The sequence below is a fragment of the Telopea speciosissima genome, chromosome 8, assembly GCF_018873765.1.
Source record: "Telopea speciosissima isolate NSW1024214 ecotype Mountain lineage chromosome 8, Tspe_v1, whole genome shotgun sequence".
Classification (NCBI taxonomy): Eukaryota; Viridiplantae; Streptophyta; class Magnoliopsida; order Proteales; family Proteaceae; genus Telopea; species Telopea speciosissima.
Window position 1 is genome coordinate 42484228 of NC_057923.1, and position 25481 is coordinate 42509708.

The 25481-nt window shown below is 43.6% G+C and overlaps 1 protein-coding gene across 1 annotated transcript in view; it reads right to left on the reverse strand.

Annotated features, from left to right (window-relative positions):
• LOC122672311 overlaps positions 1–23360 on the reverse strand; it is a 29198-nt gene extending 5838 nt beyond the window's left edge. The window contains exons 1-5 of the mRNA XM_043869805.1: positions 23032–23360; positions 22599–22830; positions 22418–22554; positions 22188–22321; positions 22064–22084 (exon numbers count right to left, since the gene is read on the reverse strand). Of these exons, the coding sequence (XP_043725740.1) occupies positions 22064–22084; positions 22188–22321; positions 22418–22554; positions 22599–22830; positions 23032–23360 (853 nt within the window). The remainder of the gene's footprint in view (positions 1–22063; positions 22085–22187; positions 22322–22417; positions 22555–22598; positions 22831–23031) is intronic.
• Between the last annotated feature and the right edge of the window lie 2121 nt (positions 23361–25481).

Genomic DNA, 25481 nt, shown 5'->3' on the forward strand with positions numbered 1-25481 from the left:
GAACTTTTAGGAATAAGAGAAAGGGAAAAAAGTAAGATTAAAATCATATTGCAATCATCCTTAAATTTTTTTTTTTTTTGTTTACCAAAAAAGAAAAACCTTAATTTTTTTTAAAATTAAAATTGTCACCAATCTTAGATACAACAAGATTTTTCCTAATTAAAAACATGGGAAGAAAGTGTGCACATCTATCTCTCTCCTTCCTCCCCATGAGAAAGGACCATCCTATCCCTACCATTGGGCAAGGCCGCTCACCGCTTACTTGGAGCCGGTGGTGTGCCCACCCTCTACCTTAAAAATGGTATAATCTTTGTGGTGAAAAAAAAAAAACGCTAACTAATTGCGTGGCTCCTGTGCCCACATAGGCTGCGTGAAATTATCACTCAATCACTAGTAAAATAAAATATTCCATTTAGGCGGATCCCCATATCCGTACTCTCATTGGCCAGCGTGCTTATGCAAGCCCTATATGACCAGATTGCGATCTCTTGCCCAATAAATGAAAAAAAAAACATTTATATGGATATATGGGTGGGATCTAGACAATCATAAGTATTATTTCCATGTGACATAAAGTTATTTGTTTCATTTTGTACGAGGGAAGATGTTTTAGGGAGGCAGTTTGGCAAGTGTATCGAGGGAGACATCTCTTCCTTGTTTCGTCTGGTTCCCACCCTTTCGGCCTTTGCAAAAATATCTTTTCCTTCTCACCTTTCAGTTTCTTTCAATTTCTTACTGGGAATTAAGTGGGAAGTTATAGTCTTACAGACGCTGTTGCGTCAGGAAATCATTCAGGGGTCCCTCGAGTGTCGTAACCTGCAAAAGGACCAGGGTGACAAAGGAGAACCGGTGTGGTTCCGGCCTAGGACTTTTCGATGCCTAAGTTAGATCTCTCTGAGCAAACAGATGAATGATAGAATTCAAGATATTCAAGATGGGTTGATGGGGTATAGTACCTTCTCTTTTATAATGGAATGTGGCGGTGTGGAGAGTCCCAGTCAATAACAGGTAGTCCTCGTAGTTGATAGAGTCCCTGGGTGGCAGGGTTCTCCCTTGGTTGGCTGCCCCTCTGCGAGAGATAGTGTCCTGATAGAGTTGATGTCTCCAGTAGATAGATGCTTGTGCTTGTTGGATAAGGTCTTTGGTGTTTGAGTCCATCAGGGACGATGTGACTGGTAGGCGATGGCCTAGAGTCCTTGAGATGGTGCATGTCTTATTGATGGCGGCGGTAGTGGCCTGGTCTTAGATCAAGGTCTATGTCCGGGATTCGATCCGTACCCAGGGTCCACGTTCGTGCTCGTGCCCGTCCGAGGTCCATGCCTATAGGCAGTCCATGTCCATTGTGTGGTCCACGCTCGAGGGGGTCCGTGCCCATCTTCCGGCCAACGCCCGAGGTAGTCCGCGCCCGAGGGTGGTCAGTGCCTCAGGTAGTCCGTGCCCGTGCTTGGTCCTCCACTGGTCTTGACACGGCCCACCTCCTTGGGCCAGGACACATGGCAGCTTCTGATTGGTCAGCATGAATTTAGGTTTATCATTTGCCCCCACTCTCTTGGAACGAAGTGTTCAAGAGAGTATCCTTTTCATTTTTGTTTTGAAGCTTTGTCTCCCTTGCTCTCTTCTAGTTTCTTCCTTTCTTGGCTATTAGCCCTTGGCCTTCCTGGTGGCTTGCCCAGCCTTGGCCTACTTAGTGTTGCTTACTCTTGATCTTGATCACGCCTGCGGTCTCGGTCACGAACTTGTCGCCTCCTTACACCTGTGTCGCCCATGCCTCGGTCTCACATTATTTGCTCGTACCTTAGCCTGTTTGTGCTCATCCGTGCCAGTTGGTGCAGCTCAAATGTCCGCACCCGTTCATGCTGGTCTGTGCCCGTTGGCGCCGCTCGACTATCCACGCCCATTGGTGCCGCTCAACTATCCGCATCCGTTGGCACCGCTCACCTGTCCATGCCTGTTGGTGCCGCTCGATTGTTCGTGCCCGTCTATGCTCGTCCACGCCCATTAGCACCTCTTGACTGTCCGCGTCCGTTGGTGCCTATCGACCGTGGTCCTTGGCCGTGGCCAAAGACCCCCTTGTTTTTTTCCTCTTTCTTCTCTCTTACTTTTTCTTCTTTTCTCTCTCCTACTTTTTCTCTCTTCTCTCTCTTCTTCTTTTTCTTCTTTTCTCTCTCCTACTTTTTTTCTCTTTTCTCTCTTCTTTTCTTCTTTTCTCTCTCCTACTTTTTCTCTCTTCTCTCTCTTCTTCTCTCTCTTCTCCTTTGCTCTTGGGCGGCGCCCATTGATGGATTTTGAGTTTTTGTTTTTTCATTCTTTGTCTTCTCTCCCTTCCCTCTCCAAGAGTCGATGCCCATGCCTTTTGGGCATGGACCCTTGGCCTTTTTTTTTTTTTTTAATCACTCTCTTTCTTCTCTCCCTTCTCTCTCCAAGAGTCAACGCCCATGCCTTCTGGGAGTGGACCCTTGGCCTTTTTTTTTTTTTTTTTCATCACTCTCTTTCTTCTCTCTCTTCTCTCTCTTCTCTCCTCTCTTCTTCTCCCTCTTAAGAGTCGACGGCCATTGATGGCACCCATGGCCCTTTGGCCCGTGGTCTCTTGGCCCCTTTTTTTTTCACTCTCTTTCTTCTCTCTCTTCTCTGCTCTCTTCTTCTCTCTCTTAAGAGTCGAAGCCCATTGATGGCACCCATGGCCCTTTGGTCGTGGCCTCTTGGCCGTGGTCTCTTGGCCCCTTTTTTTTTTCACCCTCTTTCTTCTTTCTCTTCTCTCCTCTCTTCTTCTATCTCTTCTCTCCTCTCTTCTTCTCTCTCTTAAGAGTCGACGCCCATTGATGGCACCCATGGCCCTATGGCCGTGGTCTCTTGGTTGTGGCCTCTTGGCCTTTTTTTTTTTTTTTCTTGCTCGCCCTTGGTATGTTTGCCCATGGCCCTTTAGTCGTGGCTCCTTGGTTGTCGCCCGTGGCCAGTCGTCTATTGTCCGTGGCCATTGGCGGTCATCGCACCCATTCGGGTTCCACGCTCATCCATCGTCCTCGTCCCTCTGGCATCCGTGCCCATTGGCTTGTCTGTGCTCGTTTGGCTCGTCCATGCCCATCTTCGTTGGTTCATGCCTGTCTTCTTTGGTATAGAAAATATTTGCTCTCTTATTTTTATTTTTTTTGTATTGAGTCGAATCAGTCTTTGGCCACAGACACATCTTTACTCGAACCTTGACCTTGACCCCTCGTAAACTTTGACCTCGAACCTCGCCCATGCCCATGGCCTGTCACCTACGGCCCTTGGCCGTGGCATTTTTTTTTTTTGTATTGACTCGAATTGGTCTTTGGCCACGAACACATCTTTCCTCGAAACCTTGACCTCGACCCCTCACGAACTTCAACCTCCGACCTCGGACCTCGAACCTTGCCCATGCTCATGTCCTGTCACCTACGGGCCCTTGACCGTGGCAAATTTTTTTTTTTTTTATTTTTTTTTATGGTACCTTATGGGTGCACTTGTTGGTCATTGCAGCTCGCTTTCCATTCTCCTGGGTCGGCGGCTTAACGTTGGGGAAGTACCACCCAAGTAAGTAGCCTCCCTTCTGGGTGTTGTTGTTCCTCGTCCCTCGTATATGGCCGATAGGCCTTGGTAGTCATTCAACCTTGATGGCCTTGAGCCTTGATAGTTATTGGACTTTGGTGGTCCGTGGACCTTGGTGGCATTGCGCCTTGGTGGTCCGGAGACCATGGTGGCATTGTGCCTTGGTGGTCAACGGACCTTGGTGGCATTGCGCCTTGGTGGTCTAGAGATCATGGTGGCATTCCGCCTTGGTGGGCCAGAGACCTTGGTGGCATTGCTCCTTGGTGGTCCGGAGGCCGTGGTGGCATTACACCTTGGTGGTCAGCGGACCTTGGTGGCATTGCGCCTTGGTGGTCCGGAGACTCTGGTGCTTTGGAGGTGATCCGTAGACCATGGTGCTTTGGAGGTGTTCAACTGACGGTTAGGAGTAGACGAGTATATCCCAAAATAAAATTTCAAATTATCCTTGAAAACTGTAATTGTAATGTGACCTACTGTGTACCATGGCTGACAGTCGACTATGCTATTGCTACTGCTACTACTACTACTACTCTTCTCCAGCACTACTACTGCTATTGCTGCTCCTCTTACTAGGTGTTCTGAGTTCTAGGTACGATCTATCTTCTTGCCCCCCAGAGTTTTCAAGCGGTAGGTCCCTGGGCGTATTTACTTGGAAACTATATTAGGTCCTTCCCAGTTGGCCAACAGCTTTCCCTCCTTTTGTGGTTGTGATGCACTTGCCCATCATAGAACTAGGTCTCCCTAGTGGAATAGCCTCTCTCTAACCCTGGCATTATAGTACTTGCCACGTTCCTCAGTAGTGCCTTCTCACGAACCTCATCCAGAAAGTCCAGGTTTGCTCAGAGTCCATCGTCGTAGGTGCGCTCATTGAAGTACAACACTCTATGAGACATGACGAGGACTTCTACTGGTGTCAGTGCCTCTGTGCCACATGGTAGGCAGAATGGGCTTTCTCCTATGGGTGTCCTTACTGTGGTTCGGTACGCCCATAGAACACTTGGTAGTTCCTTGACCCACTTCCCTTTGGCTCCTTCTAGCCTTTTCTTGACCCCTTCTAGCAATGTTCTATTTGTCACCTCCACCTGACCATTGGCCTGTGAGACAGGACGATAGTCAATGTTGTAGCTCTAGCAGAATGCTCTGAACTTGGGGTTGTTGAACTGCTTCCTGTTGTCTAAGACTAGTATCCTTGGTACCCCCAAACCTATAGATGACGTCGTCATAAACGAACTTCTCCATTTCATTCTCTATTATTTTGGCTAATGGCTTAGCCTCGACCCATTTGGTGAAGTAGTCTATGGCGACCACCAAGTACTTACGATTCCCAAATGCTGCTGTGAAGTCGCCTAGGATGTCCACCCCACACATGGCAAAGGGGATGGGGTTGATGATCGATGTCAATTTGGTGGCGGGTAGATGGGGTACTAGGACGAACAATTGACATTGCTCACAAGTCTTGGCATACTATATTGCTTCTTCTTGCATCCGTGGCTAGTAGAACCCCTGGCGGAGGACTTTGTAGGCTAGAGCTCACCCTCCCATGTGGCTTCCGTATATCCCTCATGGACCTCCACCAAGGTATACTTGGCTCCTTTGGGTCCTAGGCACTAGAGTAGTGGTGCTATGACCCCCCTCTTGTATAGTACTCCATCAAAGACAGTGTATTTTTCTATTCTCATCCTTAACTTCCTTGCTTCGATCGTATCTTCTGGTAAGATGTCATTTTGTAGGTAGTTGAGTATAGGGTCCATCCAGCTAGGTCCTTCCTCAATCTCGTTGACCTGCTTCTCCTGATATGTTGGCTCATGTAGTATTTCAACGTAGACGACACTGGCCAGGTTTTGGAGCTCATCGTTGGTTAGCCTGGATAGGGCATCGGCAGTGGCATTCTCGATCCTGGGAACCCAAACCATCTCGAACTTCACAAACTCCCCAATCAATGCTCGAGCACATGCTAGGTATGCAACCATTTGCTCGACCTTTGCCTCATACTCTCAATTCACCTGGTTCACTACAAGCTGGGAGTTACTCTGGATGGATAGATGTTTGACTTAGATGGCCTTGGCCACCCGGAGTCTAGCTAGTAGTGCCTCATACTCTGCTTCATTATTGGATGCTTAGAATGTGAATCGGACAGCATACTAGATTTGGAAACCTTCGAGGCTAGTGAGTATGAAGCCAGCCCCACTTCCTGCTATATTACGCGCACTGTCCATGAACATCTCTCATGATCCTCGATCATGCTCTTCTGGTTCTTCTGCTTTTGGCTCGATCTCAGATAGGGTGCATTCGGCGATGAAGTCCGCCAAAGCTTGGCCTTTGACGGTCGTCCGTGGTTGGAACCTGATGTCATGGTCACTCAACTCTACTGCCCAAGCTATCAACCATCTGGAGACGTCTGGCTTATGGAGTACCTTCTTCAGTGGTAGGTCGGTGAGTACTGTGATAGTATGGGCTTGGAAGTAGGGTCATAGCTTCCTAGCCGTAATCACCAGCGCGTAGGCTACCTTCTCAATCCTTGTGTACCTGGTCTCTGCATCAATCAGGACATGACTGATATAGTAGATGGGTCTCTATATTCTACCCTCTTCCCTCAACAGTACTACGCTTACCGTGACCAGGGTGGCGGCCTAGTAGATTTACAACTCTTCATTGGGTTCTGGTCGCCCAAGCAGTGGTGGATTCTCCAGGTACTCCTTTAGTTCATCGAACACCTTTTGGCACTCCTCCGTCGATGCAAAGTCTTTAGGACTTCGGAGGTTCTTCAATATCTTGAAGAATGGTAGGCACTTGTCTCCCAACCATGACACGAACCTTGAAAAGGCGCCAACCCTTCCATTCAACCTCTGCACTTCCCTGACCTTCCGAGGTGGTGCCATCTCTTGGATGGCCTTGATCTTGGATGGGTTGGCTTCTATTCTCCGTACTGAGACCATGAACCCTAGGAACTTCCCTGATGTTACACCGAAGGCGCACATTGTAGGGTTTAGCCTCATCTAGTTCCTTTTCAGTACCTTAAATGCCTCCTCTAGGTCGGTCAGGTTTTGGTGGGCTTGGACACTTTTCATTAGCATGTCATCTACATACACCTCCATGTTATGTCCAATCTGTTCCTCGAACATCTTATTGACCATCCTCTGGTAGGTAGCTCCTGCGTTCTTCAGTCTGAATGGTATGACACGGTAGCAGTAGTTTTCCTTATCCGTCTGAAATATGTTATAGGACTCATCATCCTCATGCATGAGGATCTGGTTGTACCCAGAGTAGGCGTCCATGAAGCTCAGCATCTCATGGTCGATAGTAGCATCGATCAACAGGTCGATCCTGGGCAGTGGGTACTTATCCTTCGAGCATGCTTTGTTCAGGTCCGTGTAATCGACGTACATCCTCCACTTCCCATTGGGCTTTGGTACCATGACCACATTCGCAAGCTAGATCAAGAACTTTTCTTCTCTAATGAACCCTGATTGGCTCAGTTTTTTGACCTCTTCCTTTATAGCTGCCTGTCGGTCGAGGTTGAAGTTCTGCCACTTCTATTGGATAGGCTTTTTGGTTGGGTCTACATGTAGCCTGTGCTCTACAATGGACTATGGTATGCCTGGCATGTCCAAGGTAAACCATGCAAAGACGTACATGTTTGCTTGGAGGAGACGCCCAAGCTCATCCTTATATTCTTTACTCAATAGTGAGCCAACCTGTACAACCTTGGAAGGGTCGTCCTTGCTGAGTGACCAGGTTCTTTATGCACAGTGTCATTTTTTTTTATGCACACTGTCATTCCACGTGTGTTGCCATTGTTTTTCTTGACAAAGGTGGCATAGCATTCTCTGGCCTTCTTCTGATCTCCTCGGACTTTGCCTACCCCAATATCAGTGGGGAATTTCATCTTCAAGTGGAGTGGTGATACGGCCCCTCTAAGGGCTATCAGAGATGGCCGCCCTAGGAGGCCGTTGAAGGACACCACGGACCTGACGACCATGAAGTTCACCAAGATGGTCACTTGTTAAGGATGCTCTCCGAAGGTGATGGGCAACTCTATGGTACCTCTGATGGAGGCGTTGGCGTCCGAAAACCTATGGAGGTAGGTCGGCTCTGGTTTGAGTTGGTCATCCCCGAACCCGAATTGGTGGTAGGCTTCCAATGAGAGCACGTCCACAGACACCCCTGTGTTTATCAGTACCCTGTACACTGGTCGGTTGGCTATCTCTAACTGCACTACTAGGGCATCTTCATGTGGAAAGCTCACACCTTCCATGTCTGCATCCGAGAAGGAGATTATCAGCTTGGTCTTGGCTACCTTGCTTGGCTTCTCTGCTACTCCCACGAACCTGGCATGGGCTTTGGCCTTCCTAATAGACTCTTGCCCTAGTCCTCCTAGTATGGTTAGGATGGGGGCTCCCTTGGTGTTACTTGGCTCTACTACATCCCTCCTCTCTTCTGGGTGGTCTCTCTCTCGATCTGTCCTCCTTTCCTCCCTTCTTGGTTCTTCTCTTTCTCGGTCACGACCTCGGTCTCCCCGACAATCACGTCTTCCTTTCACGTACTTGTTCAAACTCCCTGCCCTTACAAGTTGCTCTATCTCCCTCTTCAGTTGGTAGTAGTCTTCTGTGTCATGTTCGTTATCCTTGTGGAAGAGACAGTACTTGTTGGGGTTACGCTTCTCAGCTCCTGCTAGCATGGGTCGTGGCCAACAGAGTAGGTCACGGTATTGGATTTGCATAAGGATCTGGGACCTGGTGGTGTTTAGGGGTGTGAACTCTGGGCTGCTTGCTCACTCGCCCCTTTCTGGGCGACGGTTGCTCCTTCATGATGGACAGTTGCCCTTCTCCTGTCGACGTTCTGTCCTTGACCTCTTGCTTTCTTTGTGGTCATCCGGCGCCGACCTCTTGTTATCTTGTGGCTTGGCCTCGATCACATTCTTCCAAACCTGTAGTACCTCGGCCATGTTGGCGAACTCATTACACCGCTCTAGAAGCTCCTTCAGGGTCCTGGTCTCATGACGTGTCAAGTCTTTGATCAAGTCCTGGTCTCTGATGCCCCCAGCCAAGGCTGCATGCTGGGTATGGTCGTCTAAGTCTTGAACCTCCAAGGACTCCTTAGTGAACTTGCTGACATACTCCCTAAGGGACTCTCCAGGGTTCTGTATCACGTTCAGTAGATTGACCATGGTCTTCTTCTGCTTGACACTGCTTTGGAAGTAGGTGACAAACTATTCGCATAACTCTACGAACGAACCTATTGACCTTAGTTGTAGTCTAGAGAACCATGAAGTAGCAGCACCCTTGAGAGATGTAGGGAACGCTCAGCAGGAGACCACGTCTGATCCCCCATATAAGGTCATCATCCCATTGAAGTAGTTGATGTGATCATTAGGGTCTGTGGTACCACTGTAGAGTATGAAGGTGGGTAACCTGAACCTGGAGGGAAGTGTGGCTGCCATGATCTATGTCGATAATGGATGCTGCCCGGGGATCGAGTGTGTCTCGCCCTTGGTCTGTTTCTTCAATCCTTCCAACTTCTCATCCAAATCTCGGAGTCTCTTATCTAGCTCCTCTTCTCATGACTATCCCTCACATCTGGCCGAACGTTCACTACGATCTCATTCTCGTCCTCTCCTTGAAGTCCCCTCCCATCTTGAGTGTTGGCGGGATGGCGAATGGTCACGTTGCAATGGCCCTTGGCGGGAACATGAGGGGCTTTCTTCTCGGTAGGTCTGGCTCCGCCCTGGTGTGTGACTTCCTCCTAGTCGACATTGGAACACTGACCTCCTGATAGACCCTTTTGGGCTAGGTACCACGAACCTATATGATGGTGTCCTCCCACGGTCTGACCGTACTGGGAGGTCCGCTATTCTCCTGGGATGCTGGGAGGGATCCCCCCGCTAGTGAGTGGCACTTGCGCTCTTGGTGTACCTCTCTAACCTATCACCCCTGGGAGGTGACCTCCTAGGGCTCTGCTCCTATCGAGGGACAAGATCTATCCTTGGTGCTGGCAACACCCTGTGATGATGGGATGTCGCACGCTGCCTCAGGTAGTCTCGAAAGAGTCGTTGGTCATTGAGGATCTACCGCTGCAAGTTATTGATCTGACCCACAGTCGCTGGTGCATTAGGGTTAGGTACTGGCTCCACGGCTGCTTCGGGGTTGAGGTAGACTACCTCGACTTATTGGTTCTCCAGGACCTCCCTCTCCTAAGAGGCATGGTCATTGGCCCTACGACGTGAGCTCTTTGGAGGAGGTGATCCATTCCCCTCCCTCATAGCATTGTTGGTGGAGGGAGCGATCTTCTTACCCCATGGTGCCATTGAGTAGTTATGGAATCAAGCTAGTAGGTACGATGGCTAGCGTTGTTCCCATAGACAGCACCAATCTGTTGCGTCAGGAAATTGTTCAATGGTCCCTCGAGTGCCGTAACTTGGAAAAGGACCAGGATGACAAAGGAGAACCAGTGTGGTTCCGGCTTAGGACTCTCCGATGCCTAAGTTAGATCTCTCTGAGCAAACAGATGAATAACAGAATTCAATATATTCAAGATGGGTTGATGGGGTAGAGTACCTTCTCTTTTATAGTGGAATGTGGCGGTGTGGAGAGTCCCAGTCGATGATGGGTAGTCCTCATAGTTGATAGAGTCCTTGGGTGGCAGGGTTCTCCCTTGGTTGGCTGCCCCTCTACGGGAGATAGTGTCCGGATAGAGTTGATGTCTCCAGTAGATAGACGCTTGCGCTTGTTGGATAAGGTCTTTGGTGTTTGAGTCCTTCGGGGATGACGTGACTACTAGGCAGTGGCCTAGAGTCCTTGAGATGGTGCATGTCTTGTTGATGGTGGCGGTAGTGGCCTGGTCTTAGATCAGGGTCTATGTCCGGGATCCAATCCATACCCGGGGTACATGTTCATGCCCGCGCCCATTCGAGGTCCACGCCTGTCATGTGGTCTGTGCCCGAGGGGATCCGCGCTCGAGGTAGTCCGCACCCGTCATGCGGTCCGTGCCCGAGGTATTCAGTGCCCGAGGGTGGTCCATACCCGTCATACCATCTGCACCCGAGGTAGTCCGCACCCGTGCTTGGTCCTCCACTGCTCCTAACTCGGCCTACCTCCTTGGGCCAGGACACATGGTAGCTTTCAATTGGTCGGCGTGAATTTAGGTTTATTAGACGCACTCCCACCTTTCACCGATCAACGACCCGAAGCTATAGTTCATCCAAGTTCAAACATAGAATAGCAGCGGTACGTGGTGAGTCAATTCATCTTTCATCTGCATGTAATGAAGTAAGTTAGTTACTATTTGCATTTCCAGATTTTGGCATTTGTGTTCTTCGTTTGTAGTCTCATTTCTTAGTTGCCAAGTAGTTGAATCGTACATCCTCATAATTTCTTTATTCGATTTTATATGTTTGATTTTTTTCTAACTGTATCATTCTAGTTCTTGAGAATCAACTTAAGTTATGCTTCCTGATGTATAATGTTTGTTCAATAGTTTAATCTGTTTTTCATAATGTCTGCTTCCTAGGTTTCTCTTCTTTGCCAAGCAGTTCAAGTGTTGAACAGAAGATGATTTTTGTGTATATTTAGTTGCAGATTACTTGAATTATTACATCTATACGATTTATTTTCTCTCTGTTTTTTTCTTTCTAATGTATAATGTCTTTTACTTTATTTTAGACGTTAGCTAAGTACGGTATAATTGGTTTCCCAATCATTCTTAGTTTCCTTATTTGAATAAGTTTCATAGTTAGAGAGTTAGTCTTTATTTTTTGTATATATATATATATAGATATATCATCTTTATTGCTTTTGCTGTAACTTTGATTCCTTTCTTATTCTAACCGGGTAGTGTACATGACATTGCAAAGTGTCGATCCTATATTTTGGTGTGGAATACAGGGGTATTCCCGTCACAATACCCTAATCTGGGGTGGGGTATGACACTATTGCTACACCAAATTGCTTTTAGTTGGATTAGGTTCCAAGGGATGCACATATGATCAAATCATTCATTTACTATTCAACTAATACAGTGAACAAGGAGATCAATGAAAGAATTGTTACAAATCAATTTCCTCATTCATAACCTCATACTCAATAATTTGTAACAATTCCCCTTACAGCAAGAAATTTTCTCGCAAATCTTGAAATCACTGGATAATCAATTCACTTATTCATAACCTTATACTCAATTTTTTTTTATCGGTTTCATTAGGTTAGGTTTTTTGTTTGGATATCAATCGGTTCAACGTGGTTCAGTTTTCAGTTGGTTCCATCATACCCCAATCCAAAACCAATTTGATAAGGATCGGTTTGGTTCGGTCTGGGTTTTTTTGGTTGAACTTATCGGTTCGGGCAAGATTTTGACACCCTTAGTTCCCATCATCTTACTTTTGTGGTCGGTGGCCCAGGTAGAACATGTGATTGGTTAAAATGACATCATTACTTAAATTCATCAATTATATTCCATCTATTTCTCATCTTCAAGTGGACAAGTGTGGACAAAGACTAGAGGCCGGGCCTAGGGGTGTCAATCGTTGGTTCGGTTTGGTTCAGTTCAGTTTTGATAAGATTGGATGGGTTTTTGTTGGGTTGGATAGGTATCGGTGTGAGAATGGGTGAATCCGAAACCAAACCAATAAGAAAAGGTTTGGTTTCAGCCGGTTTCGGTTTGATTTGAATTTGGTTTATCTTGGTTTTCCTCTTATCGGTTTGAATTCAAGTTCAATCCAATTTGGATTTGATTTATTTTATATGTATAGGGTGCATCTTGTTAGATTTTGGCTTTGTATCTTATAAATTCATTTTCCTTATTTTAGCTAGGATACAACTCATCATATTAAAACAATAAAATACACAAGCGCATACGTTACTATATGTTACAACCGTTTTATGGAAAATATTGATGATTCCTCTATCTAATACTCACTTCTCATTTCACAATCAGAGTTCCTCTATATAATACTCACTTCTCTTATGTAGTCTTGTTCTATTCTTCTTGTGATTCCCAGGTGCCACTGAGAGGGGGGACGAATCAGTGGATCTCAAAATTTTTTCTTCCAATCTCTAGCAAACAACTTACTGGCGACACTTCACCCATTGCAATTCAAGATTGTCCAGGGCAGTCCCATAATTACCAATCATAGATAGACACGTCCACCACACATTATAATGGGGTTGGGTCTACCAGACAATGTCCCACCACTCTGCACAAAAATCACTTCAACTATCTGCTGAAAATTAAAATAATGCAACGACATCAGATATACTTGGTTTGGCAAAAAGTGCCTACGTCCATGGAGGAATACCCATAAAAGGTTTCATATGTCCCCGATACACTACTCAAATTCTGATCGCCACAACAATCTAGGTGCAACAACACCTGCTTCTTACTAGGTTCCTACACAGTCTAGGGCTACAACTCCAAAGCCAACCAAGCCCCAACTTGATTGGTATTGCAATGTTAAATTGAAAATCAATTACAAGCCTTTCTCCAATACATGAACAAAACTAGGGTTTTTTCAACGCATAAGCAAACCCTAAAAAAAAATAATAGGACATGTAGAATAAAATAATACCTCTCTCTTGTGTATTCCAGCAATCAATCTACTACAGTACCCCTTCGAGACTTGATGCACACATCCCAATGTTCCTTGTAGCTTCAGAGATTGATCAATTAGTGTATTCCGTATATAACACCTTTTCTTTACGTTTCATGCCTTTGAAAGTGGCTCCAATAGATAGTTCTCGAAAAACACACAATTTCAAAAAAAATCGTCCTATTTAAACCCCAAATGGCTAAGATACGGCCTTCCACAGATGGATGCTCCAAAACCGGTAACCATGGGCATACAACAACAACAACCATAACCTTATCCCAACTAAATGGGGTCGGCTACATGGATCCCAGGTTTAAGCATTAGTTAAAGCAGCATCCCAGGAACATCCCCCTACGCGGGATCGGCTACACGGGTCCTTGACCTCCAAACAACTCTATCCGTGGTCATACTAGGATCTAGCCCTACCATATGCATATCCTTTCTTACCACTTCTCCAATAGTCATTTTAGGTCTGCCCCTACCTCTTTTAGTTCCTTCCAATTGAATCTGGTCACTCTTTCTTACTGGTGCATCCGTGGGTCTCCTTTGTACATGACCAAACCATCTCAAGCGGCTCTCCCAAAGTTTGTCCTGGATTGGTGCAACTCCCAATTCGGTTCTAATATAAACATTCCTTACTCTATCTCTCCTGGTCTTGCCGCACATCCTCCTCAGCATCCTCATCTCCGCTACACTCATCTTATCTATATGACTCTTCTTAACTGCCCAACATTCTGCCCCATAAATCATCGCTGGTCTTATTACTGTCCTATAGAATTTTCGCTTAAGCTTAATAGGCATACGTTTGTCATATAAAACTCCTGATGCTCCTCTCCATTTCAACCATCCTACTTTAATTCTATGGGAAAAATCATCTTCTATATCACCTTCTTTGTTAAAGGTTGACCCTAGGTATTTAAAGCATTCACTTTGTGGTAGCTCTCTCTCCTCAAGTTTCACCACTTCATCATCTCGCTTGGTTTGCCTGAAGTTACACATCATATATTCTGTCTTTATTCTGCTTAACTTAAAATCTCTTGATTCCAAGTTTGATCTCCATAGTTCCAGCTTTTAAACCCCAAATGGCTAAGATACGGCCTTCCACAGATGGATGCTCCAAAATCGGTAATCAGGGGCATAATTGTAATTAAATAGATTCTTCGTGACAAAACCATGTGTAGCAACGCCAATTCAGATATTTGTCTGTACATACATCTGCCTGGTGACATCAACGATGACATCAACAGGAATTGCAAAACACTTTTTACTCTTAATCCAACATGAGAATATTCTTTAAAATATTCCTTATTCTTTAACTCAACAATTAATCTCATGGATTTAAATGGAATCTTGTCTTGATAACTATACTCCTGCAATGCACTAGATAATGACCTGCTTAATTACCAGAACAGAAATTGGTGCAATATGACGCACGTGAATAACGCACCATGCGCCAAGCCACTAAAAAGCCACACATAAGCATCTCTCGAACCAACCCTTCTCCACCTCACTATATGCCTTCAAAATGGAATCTAGCCCATAGATCTTGATCCAATGGACAGAGACATTCTGTAACTTTAGCAAATTAAAGGGAAATGACTCCATATAATGGTCATTAAATTAAAGCCAAAAAATTTGGCTAATTATGAAAGAAAACGTCCTTCTCCAGATTTGCTCCATTTTTGTGCAACGACATAAACAACTTTATAACTTCCTCATTTGACATCGAACCAAGGTGAAACAAATTGTGTTGTAACCATGATTCGACAAACTACATTTAATGTGAAGAGTGTTTTGCCAGTTCAGCTATTAAAACTTCCAAACTTCCAAATACAGCTTCAAAGTGGATCCCACTGCATGATCCTATGAAATTACAACTTTTGATGTACAAGGCCTTCACCTGCTGCTTCAGGCCTTTACCAAACACTTCTTAGGGACCCAATATACTTCCAATAGTCATCCTCCATTTTCGGATGCCGCTGTAACCCTACCAAATGACCAAATTGACCTTGACACTAACTAGTAGCCCGTTTAACCATTATGGCTTTGCCAAATCACCAGTAGCTATTGCTATAACACCAATATGACCAAATACGTTGCCAACAATGACAACAACACTCCACACACTCCCCTTTGAAATTGTTGGCAACTTCCACTAACAGTCATTGCACTTCTCTCTCCCTTTGATAACAAGTACAAAGGGCTACGCCCCCTACATGGAGACTTCCCTATCTCGAATCTCCCCCTACATAGCTGCTAACTACTGTGCAATTGGATTCACAATTCCATGTTTGTCACGCCCCTATCCCAAGCTTAGGCCATAAGCACAATCAAGAGGGTGATTAGGATGACACACGTCACCCCAATTCCTATCAGGATCAATGACACAGTGTCCCAAGCCATAGTCAACAACCAAGGACCCACCCAAATGATTACATTTGCGTAAAAGAAATGGATATTCCATTAAACATCGGAGATAATAAGAGCGGAAGCAATATTTAAATATGGCAGTTACAATATGTTCAGCTGGCTAAGTGATACAGTAGTAGTTTGAGTTGACCACCAACTGACCATGCCATAACTACTCAGAATATTAGTAAGTTATTACAAAAAGTGTTCATAATGGGCACAAAGCCCCAAAAGAATCAAAAGTGGGGACAATCCCCAGCAACATCAGTGCCCATAAGGCCATAAGCACAGTCATCACAGGAGCAGCCATCGTCGTGTTCATTTGACACAAACTCCGGCTCCTCTACGTTAATACTGTCATAATCTGTCGGGCTGAGCTTCTAGGCCAGCCAAATAACCACCATCTGCATCCAAATCCAAAAAATTGTGTACATAGGGGGTTAGCTCCACTGAGCCAGTGAGGGGAAAGGGGAATGCACAAACACACAATCACACATAGTCCATGATGCATGTAATGTTAAAGATATTTTCCACCTAACAACCAGTCTAAGTCATGGTATATGCTACTGTGATAACTCGGGAGACACTAAGGGTCACTTATTCTATCACCCCAGTGAAACCTCAATTATCACGAGGGAGCCCACACTGGTAGAAATCATAGACCACCTAGTGGCAGACCCCGATAGCCATCACTACCCCTGACCTGGCATCTCCCACCTCCACAGGCAACATGTGCTCAAACTATCCAACACATAAACCCCTATTGGCAAGGGTCGTAGCATTAAGGGAGCATAAATCCTAGCCACAGATATACTACATGCAAGTCCTATTGTCCCGAGAGGCATTCCGAGTGCATCAATGTCCCATTCTACCTAGTACCCGGGTACCAGCACGGCACAGTGCATACAGACCAGGATGACAAGCAATGAATATAATAAGAAATTCTGGGGTTCCGGCACCGTATGTAATACCCTGATTTTGGACTAGGGGTAATTTGGTTATTTTACCTAATGCAGGATTATGGCAAGCCGAAGTGTAGGAACTTGGACTAGCTGGAGGTGCACACACGCACGCATGGTAAGTAGTGTGCCCTAGTGGAACACCCATAAGTTAAGACCTAGACTTTTGAGACCTTCCAAGATTGAGGAACACATAATTTCGAGGACAAAATATTTTTAAAGGAGGGGAGGATGTGATACCCTGAAAATTTTTGAAAACTTAGTAGTGGAACATGCTAAGGTAAAAACAATTTGACTTATATTGTGGGGTGTATGTATGCGAGATTAAGTGATTTATGGTTGGTTCACAGAAAAGAACTTGAATGGTTTGAGCTTGAATGATTCTATATGGATAAATGTCGAATGGTTGAGGGCCAAGTCAATTATGGATCAATTTGTTGGTTAGTCCAACTCAAGTGTGAGTGGTTCAGTTATAACAAAGTTTATTTTGGACCTTTGATATAGATTATGATTGAATAAATAAAGATATAGAGGTAATGTCCAAGAAGTTTAAAGACTTATTTGGCCAGGTTTGCATATTACATCAGTGGTTCAAGAATAATAAGATTGATTTTGGTTTAGTTTAGTGATACAACGTTTTAACCAAGAACCAAGTTACCATGTTGGATATTATTTATTGGTCAATAGATTTAGTCTGATCAAAGTCAAATTTTTGGAGTCTGATTTAATAAATTTGTTAAATTTCTAAACATAATGTTTGACCAATAAGTGATAGGCAGTCGGAGAGAGTGACTCAGATTTCGAGGAAACACCTATTTGCTTTGGATCGCAAAGGACAAGTCCTATATAACCATACTATTTTCATTTGTGATACTTCTTTAGAGGAATCATGATATTCAAGAGGCTTTGTGGGAAAAAGGAGATGATATGCGATGCAAGTATCCGCAACTGTTTAGAGATCTAGATATTTAAATTTTAAGGATGAAATTTCTTTAAGGAGGGTGGATTGTAATATCCCGACATAATGGGGAGATCCAAATATGTAAATTTCGAGGACGAAATTTTGTTAAGGGGTGGAGAATTGTAATACCCTGATTTTGGACTAGGAGTAATTTGGTCATTTTACCTACTGCAGGATTAGGGCAAACCGAAGTATAGGAACTTGGACTAGCTGGAGGTGCACACACGCATGCATGGTAAGTAGTGTGCCCTAGTGTAATACCCTCATTTTGAGTTTATTCCTTGTCTAAGTATAGAATTAGGGTTTTACTTATAACATATATAATTTGATTTGAAAAATAATTCACAGTTAGTAACCTAGCCTAGTGCTTAGACATTTAATTCAATTTGTTAGAGGTCTAAGGTTCTATTCTTTAGAGGAGCAATTAAATATTTTATTTTTTATAATTTTATAGGGCTTAGAATGGACTTCCACGATTCTAACTTGGGAGGTCATAGGTTTTAGCTAGGGAAGTATTATGGATTGATAAGAAAAGGTGAGCTGGCAATCTCCAATTGATTGGAAACTCAAACTTAAAAAAAGAAAGTCTTCATAAAATAAAATCCCAACAAAAAAGGAATTTTAGCTAAAATAAAATTACCTAATCTAAAGTTTTAATTTAAAAATCTTAAGTCAAGATTCCTTTTAAAATATTTTCATTAGAGGACAAGTAAATAGATGTAGTTAGAGACAAAATTGGATTCTTCCCACCTTCTTTCTTGTTAGGATTAAATTTCCATAACTAAATCCCAATTCTCATTCCTTTTATCATAAATTTGAGAGAGAGAGAGGGAGAGAGGAAAATTCGTGGACTATAGAAAGGAAGAAGAAGAAGAGAGAAGAAGAAGAAGAAGAAGGAAGGAGAAGAAGGAGATTCGAACTGTGCAGAACCAGAAACTTGACATCCAATTTTGACCCTTTTTGGAGTCGAATTGGGAAAATCCTATTTCATAATAAAACATAGCCTCATCTCTTATCTTCGTAACCCAACTTGAATCAGCCCAAAAGAATTTTTGAACAAAGAGATATTGCTGATTTACTGAAGGTAGGTCATTCTGTCAAAAATCTGTGTTTCTCAAATCCGAGTTTATGCAATATATTGATGTTGATTTCATCATTACCTTAATCATAGGACTTTATTAAAGTGGTTCTAAATTAGGAAGACATATATCAATATTATTGAAGCATTGATTTGAGGTCACTTATAGAAACCCTAATTGCTTCACACAAGGTGAGTAGATCTTCAACCATTATACTTGATATTTTCTTTACATATAAAATTTATTTTGAAACATTATTTTTAAATCTGAAATTTAGTTTTAGATTGAGATTTATCATGCCAATAACATATTTTATTCATGCTTTCACTCCATTAAATTGTTCACACATGATTGCTTGCAAGGAATAGTGATTTTCTTATAATTTAATTCACATATGTGTATAGAATTTTTATTAATGTCATGTTTATAGACTAATGAATCCAATGCCTATTTGTTGATAGTATGATGAAGGTCTATGAATGATTCTTCATGACTACAACCTAATGCATGATGTTTTGGGATGATGCATAAAAATCTGATTTTGTTTAGGGATTACTTTAAATTTTCATTGATGTTAATGTTGGATAAGTGATTACGAAGATTTTGCCCAATCTTTCCTATTATTGGTCTTCACTCTATGTATTGATATGTTTATGAAAGTCACTGTTTCAAACTTTATTTTCATTCTTTTCAATAGTATGTGTTAGGGTGAAATTAGGGAGTTGCTAACCCTAAGTTTCAAACTTGGATGTATAGCTTTAAATTATAAGCAAACCCTTGATTGTTATTTTTGTTGTTTACCTTACCGACATTGGTGAATATGTTAGGGTAAGGATAAGTTAGCGAGTTTTTAAGCTACGGGCTTACCCTTATTAGAACTATATGGACTACTAGAAAGAGGGGTGATGATCAAAAACTCTCTAAGAGGGCATTGCTGGTAAACCTTCGGGGGCTTTGAGTCGATCTGGGAAAAGTTTAGTCACTAGTTTCTCCATTAGTTTCTTGATGTTGAGAGGGGACAGTGGTGTTGTAGTTGATCATAGCTGGGTTCATACGCCGCTATCATGAGGGCCTTGACCAGTATATGGTAACTAGTTCACACTAGTCCATTAGGGAGTGATGTGTTTGTTATTTTACGTTCTTTCGATATACCTTTCGTTGATTATTGTTATATATACTTTTCATTACAGTAGTGGTGATAAGAAAATATGGTTATGATCATTTTATTTTATTTTTTTCGGATCTATATATACATATTATTGTATGTCTTTACATTTCGTATTACTTGTGCATGTTTTTCACACCTGTATAGTTATTGTGGATTTACTTGCTAAGCTTTTCCCGAAGCTTACCCTCACCATTTTTTAGATGAACAACTTTATGAATGTGAACCTGGATGTGAGGATGTACTAGAGGAGGAGGTCCAAGAGGACGAAGCATTTGGAGTAAAAGATGACAATTACTCTTAGAAATTTTACACTTTCTTTCAACCTTAGAAGAACTTATTATTTGTTTGAGTTTAATTAATTTTTAGAGATTGTAACCTTTATTTAAGAATTTTAAATTTAATTTGGAAGTTGTAATAGCTTAGTTTAACAACGTACCCTACTTTATTTGAAGTCTTAATATATACATTTAGACATGTATTTGTGTTTTGGTTCTACTCCGGATCATATCTCCTTGACATAAACGATCTTGTGGACCGTTACTGTCCCTAAACCGCTAGGGTGGTTTTAGGGGCGTTACACCGTAACCCAATAGTACTAAGTAAAGTAAACATATCCACATTTCATCAATTCGTATCCAACAAGGTTTTATATGCAAAGATGCAACATGTTAAGGATGAATGCAAGCATAAAAACCATCATGTAGTCTATAGTTATATATTATATATCAAGCCCAAACATCACCCAAAGCCCACTCACTGTTTGCTGACTTGTCGTTTGGGCTGTTTGGTAAGGTTTATCTTGGTGCACGTACTCCTGTACAGATTCTAAAATCTGAGGATGTGTGAGAACAATGTTAGAAGTGTATAGGTGGGTCCCATGAAGGATCCCAACAGTTTATTTGAAGTTTGGGTCAAGACAGCAGGGGCAGATGCAGGAACAGAGGTAGCTAGGTGAGTCCGATCGTGGATCCGTCCAGGGCAAACCCTGAAGATATATGGAACAGACTCACGGGCGGATGTGGAACATGGATCTACTCATGCATCCATCCGAACCCTGAGACATTCACGAGAGCGACCTAAGCTACGGGCGGATTCACTGGCTTGTGGCTCCGCCCCAGGCTAATAGCTAGGTTATATTGGATGGATTAACGGGTGGATACAAGATAGTGGATCCGCTCATGGATTCGTCGCCATTCTTTTGAAATCTGTGAAGATCCCCACCTCAAGTCCTTCATTCATGGAACCATACGGGTCCTTGGGTTGGGGAGGTGAGTCCAAACCTCTTCGTTGGAGGTCTAAAACTCATAGTCCTTTAAAGAATTTAGGGGATTCAAGGGATTAGATCCATCTCCAAGGTTCTTCCCAAACTTAATCTAGGTTTTCAATGTTTGAACAACAACTTAGGTCATTAATTAATGAAGACACTAAAGGAAAGGGATATAAGTCTCAAAGGGAGCATTCAATAGGAACTATTGGGTTCCCAAGAGAAACCCCAAACTTGGAATCGATCCCAAGGGGATTCCCAAACCCGGAAATGGAAAAGAGAGGGAGATAGATGAGGACATTTACCTTAAGGATGGATTAGTGGTTGGCTTCCACCTCCATTGCTCCCTTCAAGCTTTCCTCCACCAAAGCCTTCAATGCTCCAAGTCTCCAACATTTTGGATAGGTAGGAGAAGTAAATGAGACTTGAAGGCTAAGCTTTGGTCTTATATCAAATCCCCACTTAGGGCCTGTTTAGGTTGGGCTTTAAGAGCCAAAACTCATTTAAAAGCCCACTAGGCCAATGGGTCCACCTATATGGCACACTCATAAGCTAAGGAGACCAAGGGTGGGGCCAACCTTATCTAGGTGCCTAGATAGGATGCCCGAGCACAGGGTGTGGGTCCCACATGAGGAAAACACCCAGAAGGCTAAAACAGCACGGGTGGTAGCAATCTTTGTGAGTCCGCGCGTGCGTCCGTTGCTGCTATAAAGGGTAGAACCCTAAGGAAATTGGTCAGTTTGGCCCACACTTTAAGGCCAACAAGGGGAAGGTATACTAACATTCATAAGGGTAGTATCTGACCGTCCACCGTCACGACGTGTCCTTCATGATGCCGAAGAGTTTCCCAATCGCGATGCTAAGCTCATCGTCAAAAGAGATATCTAGGTGTGGGGACATGGGGAACACCTTTCGGTACTCTTCACTCTAGGGACTCGTACTAGGAGGATGATCATCGAAATCACCATCAATATATCTTCCCCACTGCCAGTTAAGGAACCGTTCCTCCACAGGCAGGCCCGTGAACTGGTCAACTATCTTGTGGCTAGGTTTGACCACGAGTGAAAATAGCTCACCAGCGTACACGACAGTGGAATCTACACATCACAAGAGAGAGAAATTATAATTAATAGTAAATTCGAGCGCGGATGTAACATCCTCCCCACCTTATAAAAATTCAGTCCCCAAAATTTGGCTTACCTTGTAAGAATCCAAGGGAAGGGTACTTTGCTCGCATTTCCACCTCGACTTCCCAGGAGGCTTCTTCCTCTGTGTGGTTGCACCACTTCACTTTCACATAGTGAATAGGTCTATTGCGGAGATTCACCACTTTGCTGTCCAAGATCTTCTCAGGTTATTCTTTATAAGACATATCCGCTACCAGCTTTGGTGGTTCCTGGGATAAAACATGACTGGGGTCATGCACATACTTTTGCAACATAGATACGTAGAAGACGTTGAGCACGTCATCCAAAGATGGTGGAAAAGCTAACCGATAAGCCACCGATCCAATCTTCGTAAGAATCTCATAGGCCCAATATATCTCAAGCTTAGCTTGCCCTTCTTGCTGAACCACATAACACCCTTGGTAGGCGACACCATGAGAAATACCTTGTCACCGATAAGGAACTCTAGATCCTTATGCCTTTGGTCTGCATAGGCCTTTTGCCTAGACTGGGTAGCCTTGATTCGCTTGTGGATCAAGTCCACCTTCTCATAGGATGCTTGGATCAATTCTAGCCCAAGGATACACCGCTCACCTACTTTGTCCCAGTACAATGGAGTATGGCACTTCTTCCCATACTGAGCTTCAAATGGCGCTATTCTGATAGTAGCTTGATAACTATTATTTTAGGCAAATTCGATAAGCGAGATATGCTCATCCCAATTGCCTTGCATATCAATGGCACAGGCTTGAAGCATGTCTTCCAATGTCTATATTGTCCTCTCTGACTGTCCGTTAGTTTGTGGATGGAAGGCAGTGCAAAAACTCAATAGGGTACCCATAGCTCTCTAGAATCTGCCCCAAAACTTGGATGTGAACCTGGGATCTCGATCAGAGATAATACTAACTGGAACTCTATGCAGGTGAACCATGTTATCAATGTGTAAGCGGGCCAGCTTATCTATAGAATAGGTGACCTTGATTGGGATGAAATAAGCTATCTTCGTCAATCTATCCATAATAACCCATAGAGCATCAACACCTTTGGGTGTGCGAGGCAGTCCAGTGATGAAGTCGATGGTGATATGCTCCCATTTCCATTCTGGCATGGGCAATGACTGTAGAAAGCCTTGGGGCCGTTGTCTATCTGCCTTCACTTGCTGGCAAGTGAGAGACCGAGCCACAAATTCAGCTACATCCCTTTTCATTCCACTCCACTAGTAGTGTCCTTTCAGGTCCTTGTACATTTTATTACCTCCTGGGTGAATTTAATAGGGAGAATCATGTTCTTCTGACAACACTTCCTTCCTCAGCTGATCGTCTTTAGGAACACATTGGCGATCCCTAAACATGAGAACACCACTATCTGTCAATGTGAAATTCAGATCTCGCTGTGTGTCACCCTGGATAGCTTCAATTATCTCCTACAAGCATTCATTTGAAGCCTGAGCTAACCGAATCCTTTCCACCAAGGTGGATTGCACAAATAAGGCTGCTAAAGATAGAGTAACACCCTCTACCAATAACTCCAAATCCATCCTTCTAGCTTCTTCAACAAGTTCTTTACTGGCAGCTAAGGATACAATGGATAAGGTCTAGGACTTCCGACTAAGAGCATCCGCCACAATGTTAGCCTTACCTGGATGGTAATGGATGGTGCAATCGTAGCCCTTCATAAGTTCTAACCAATGCCTCTGTCTCATGTTGAGTTCCTTCTAAGTAAAGAAATATTTGAGGTTTTTATGGTCACTATAGATCTCACTCTTCTCTCTATATAGATAGTGTCTCCAGATCTTCAGGGCAAAGACTACAGCCGCCAACTCTAAGTCATGAGTTGGGTAATTCCTCTCATAATCCTTCAACTAACGAGAAGCGTAGGCTACTACTTTTTCATCCTGCATCAAAACATAACCGAGGCCCATCTTGGAAGCATCATAATAAACTACCATCCCTCCAGTACCATTTGGAATGGTATGTACCAGAGCCGAAATCAGTCGTTGCTTCAAATCCTAAAAGTTCCTCTCGCAGTCATCAGACCACTCAAACTTCACTCCCTTTCGGGTCAGTCGAGTCATAGGAGCAGAGATTTTTGAAAAGTTCTCGATAAATCTCCTATAGTAGCCGGCTAAACCAAGGAAACTATGAATATTTGCTACATTCTTGGGTGTCTCCTAGTCAACTACTGACTGTACCTTACCAGGGTCAACTTCAATAACCTTCGTAGAAACCAAATGGCCTAGGAAAGCCACTTGCTGTAACCAAAAATTGCATTTGCTAAACTTAGCATATAGTTGCTTTTCTCTCAAGCGCTGCAGCACAAAGCGAAGGTGGTCAGCATGTTCTTCTTCGCTCTTAGAGTAGACCAGGATGTCGTCAATAAATACGATAACGTACTTATCTAGCACGTCATGAAACACCCTATTCATTAGCGCAATAAAAGGTACTAGGGCATTGGTCAGCCCAAAGGACATAACCAGAAACTCGTAGTGTCTATATCGCAATTTGAAGCCTGTCTTGCTGATGTCACTACCTCTGATCTTTAATTGATGATACCCCGAGCGGAGATCAATCTTGGAGAATACCCTTGCTCCTTATAATTGGTCGAATAGATCATCAATCCTAGGCAACGGGTACCGATTCTTGATCGTAAGCTTGTTGAGTTCACGGTAGTAAATGCACATACGCATACTACCGTCCTTCTTCTTTACAAACAAAACAGGTGCACCCCACGAGGAAACACTTGGCCTGATGAAACCCTTATTCAATAAATCATTAAGCTACTCTTGAAGTTCTTTCAATTCTGACGGGGCCATTCTATATGGGTCCTTAGACACTGGACCAGCACTGGACACTAGGTCAATCATAAATTCTATTTCCCAATCTGGTGGTAACTGTGTGAGGTCTTCCGGAAAGACATCAGGAAAATCTCTTACTACACTTATCTCTTCCATAGGTGTGTAACCTTATCTTTAGTGTCTAACACAGAGGCTAAGTAACATTGACAACCATGTGCTAAGAGCTTCTGAACTTGGAGAGCTAAAATAATTGTCTTTCCAGGCTTTTTGCTTTTGTTGCCCTTGAACACAAATTCATTGTCTTCTCCTGACTTGAAGAGTGTCTTCCTCTCTACATAGATTAAGCTAGCTCCGTGAGCGGACAACCAATCCATTCCCAGAATGATATCAAAGTCCTCATATATAGGATTATCAAACTGGCCCCAAGTACATGGTCGCTCACTCGAACAGGGCAAGAGTTGAAGGCTTGGTCAAGCTCGACCTTGCTTCCAGTTGATGTACAAACTATCAGCTTTTGTTCCATACTAGCAGGTT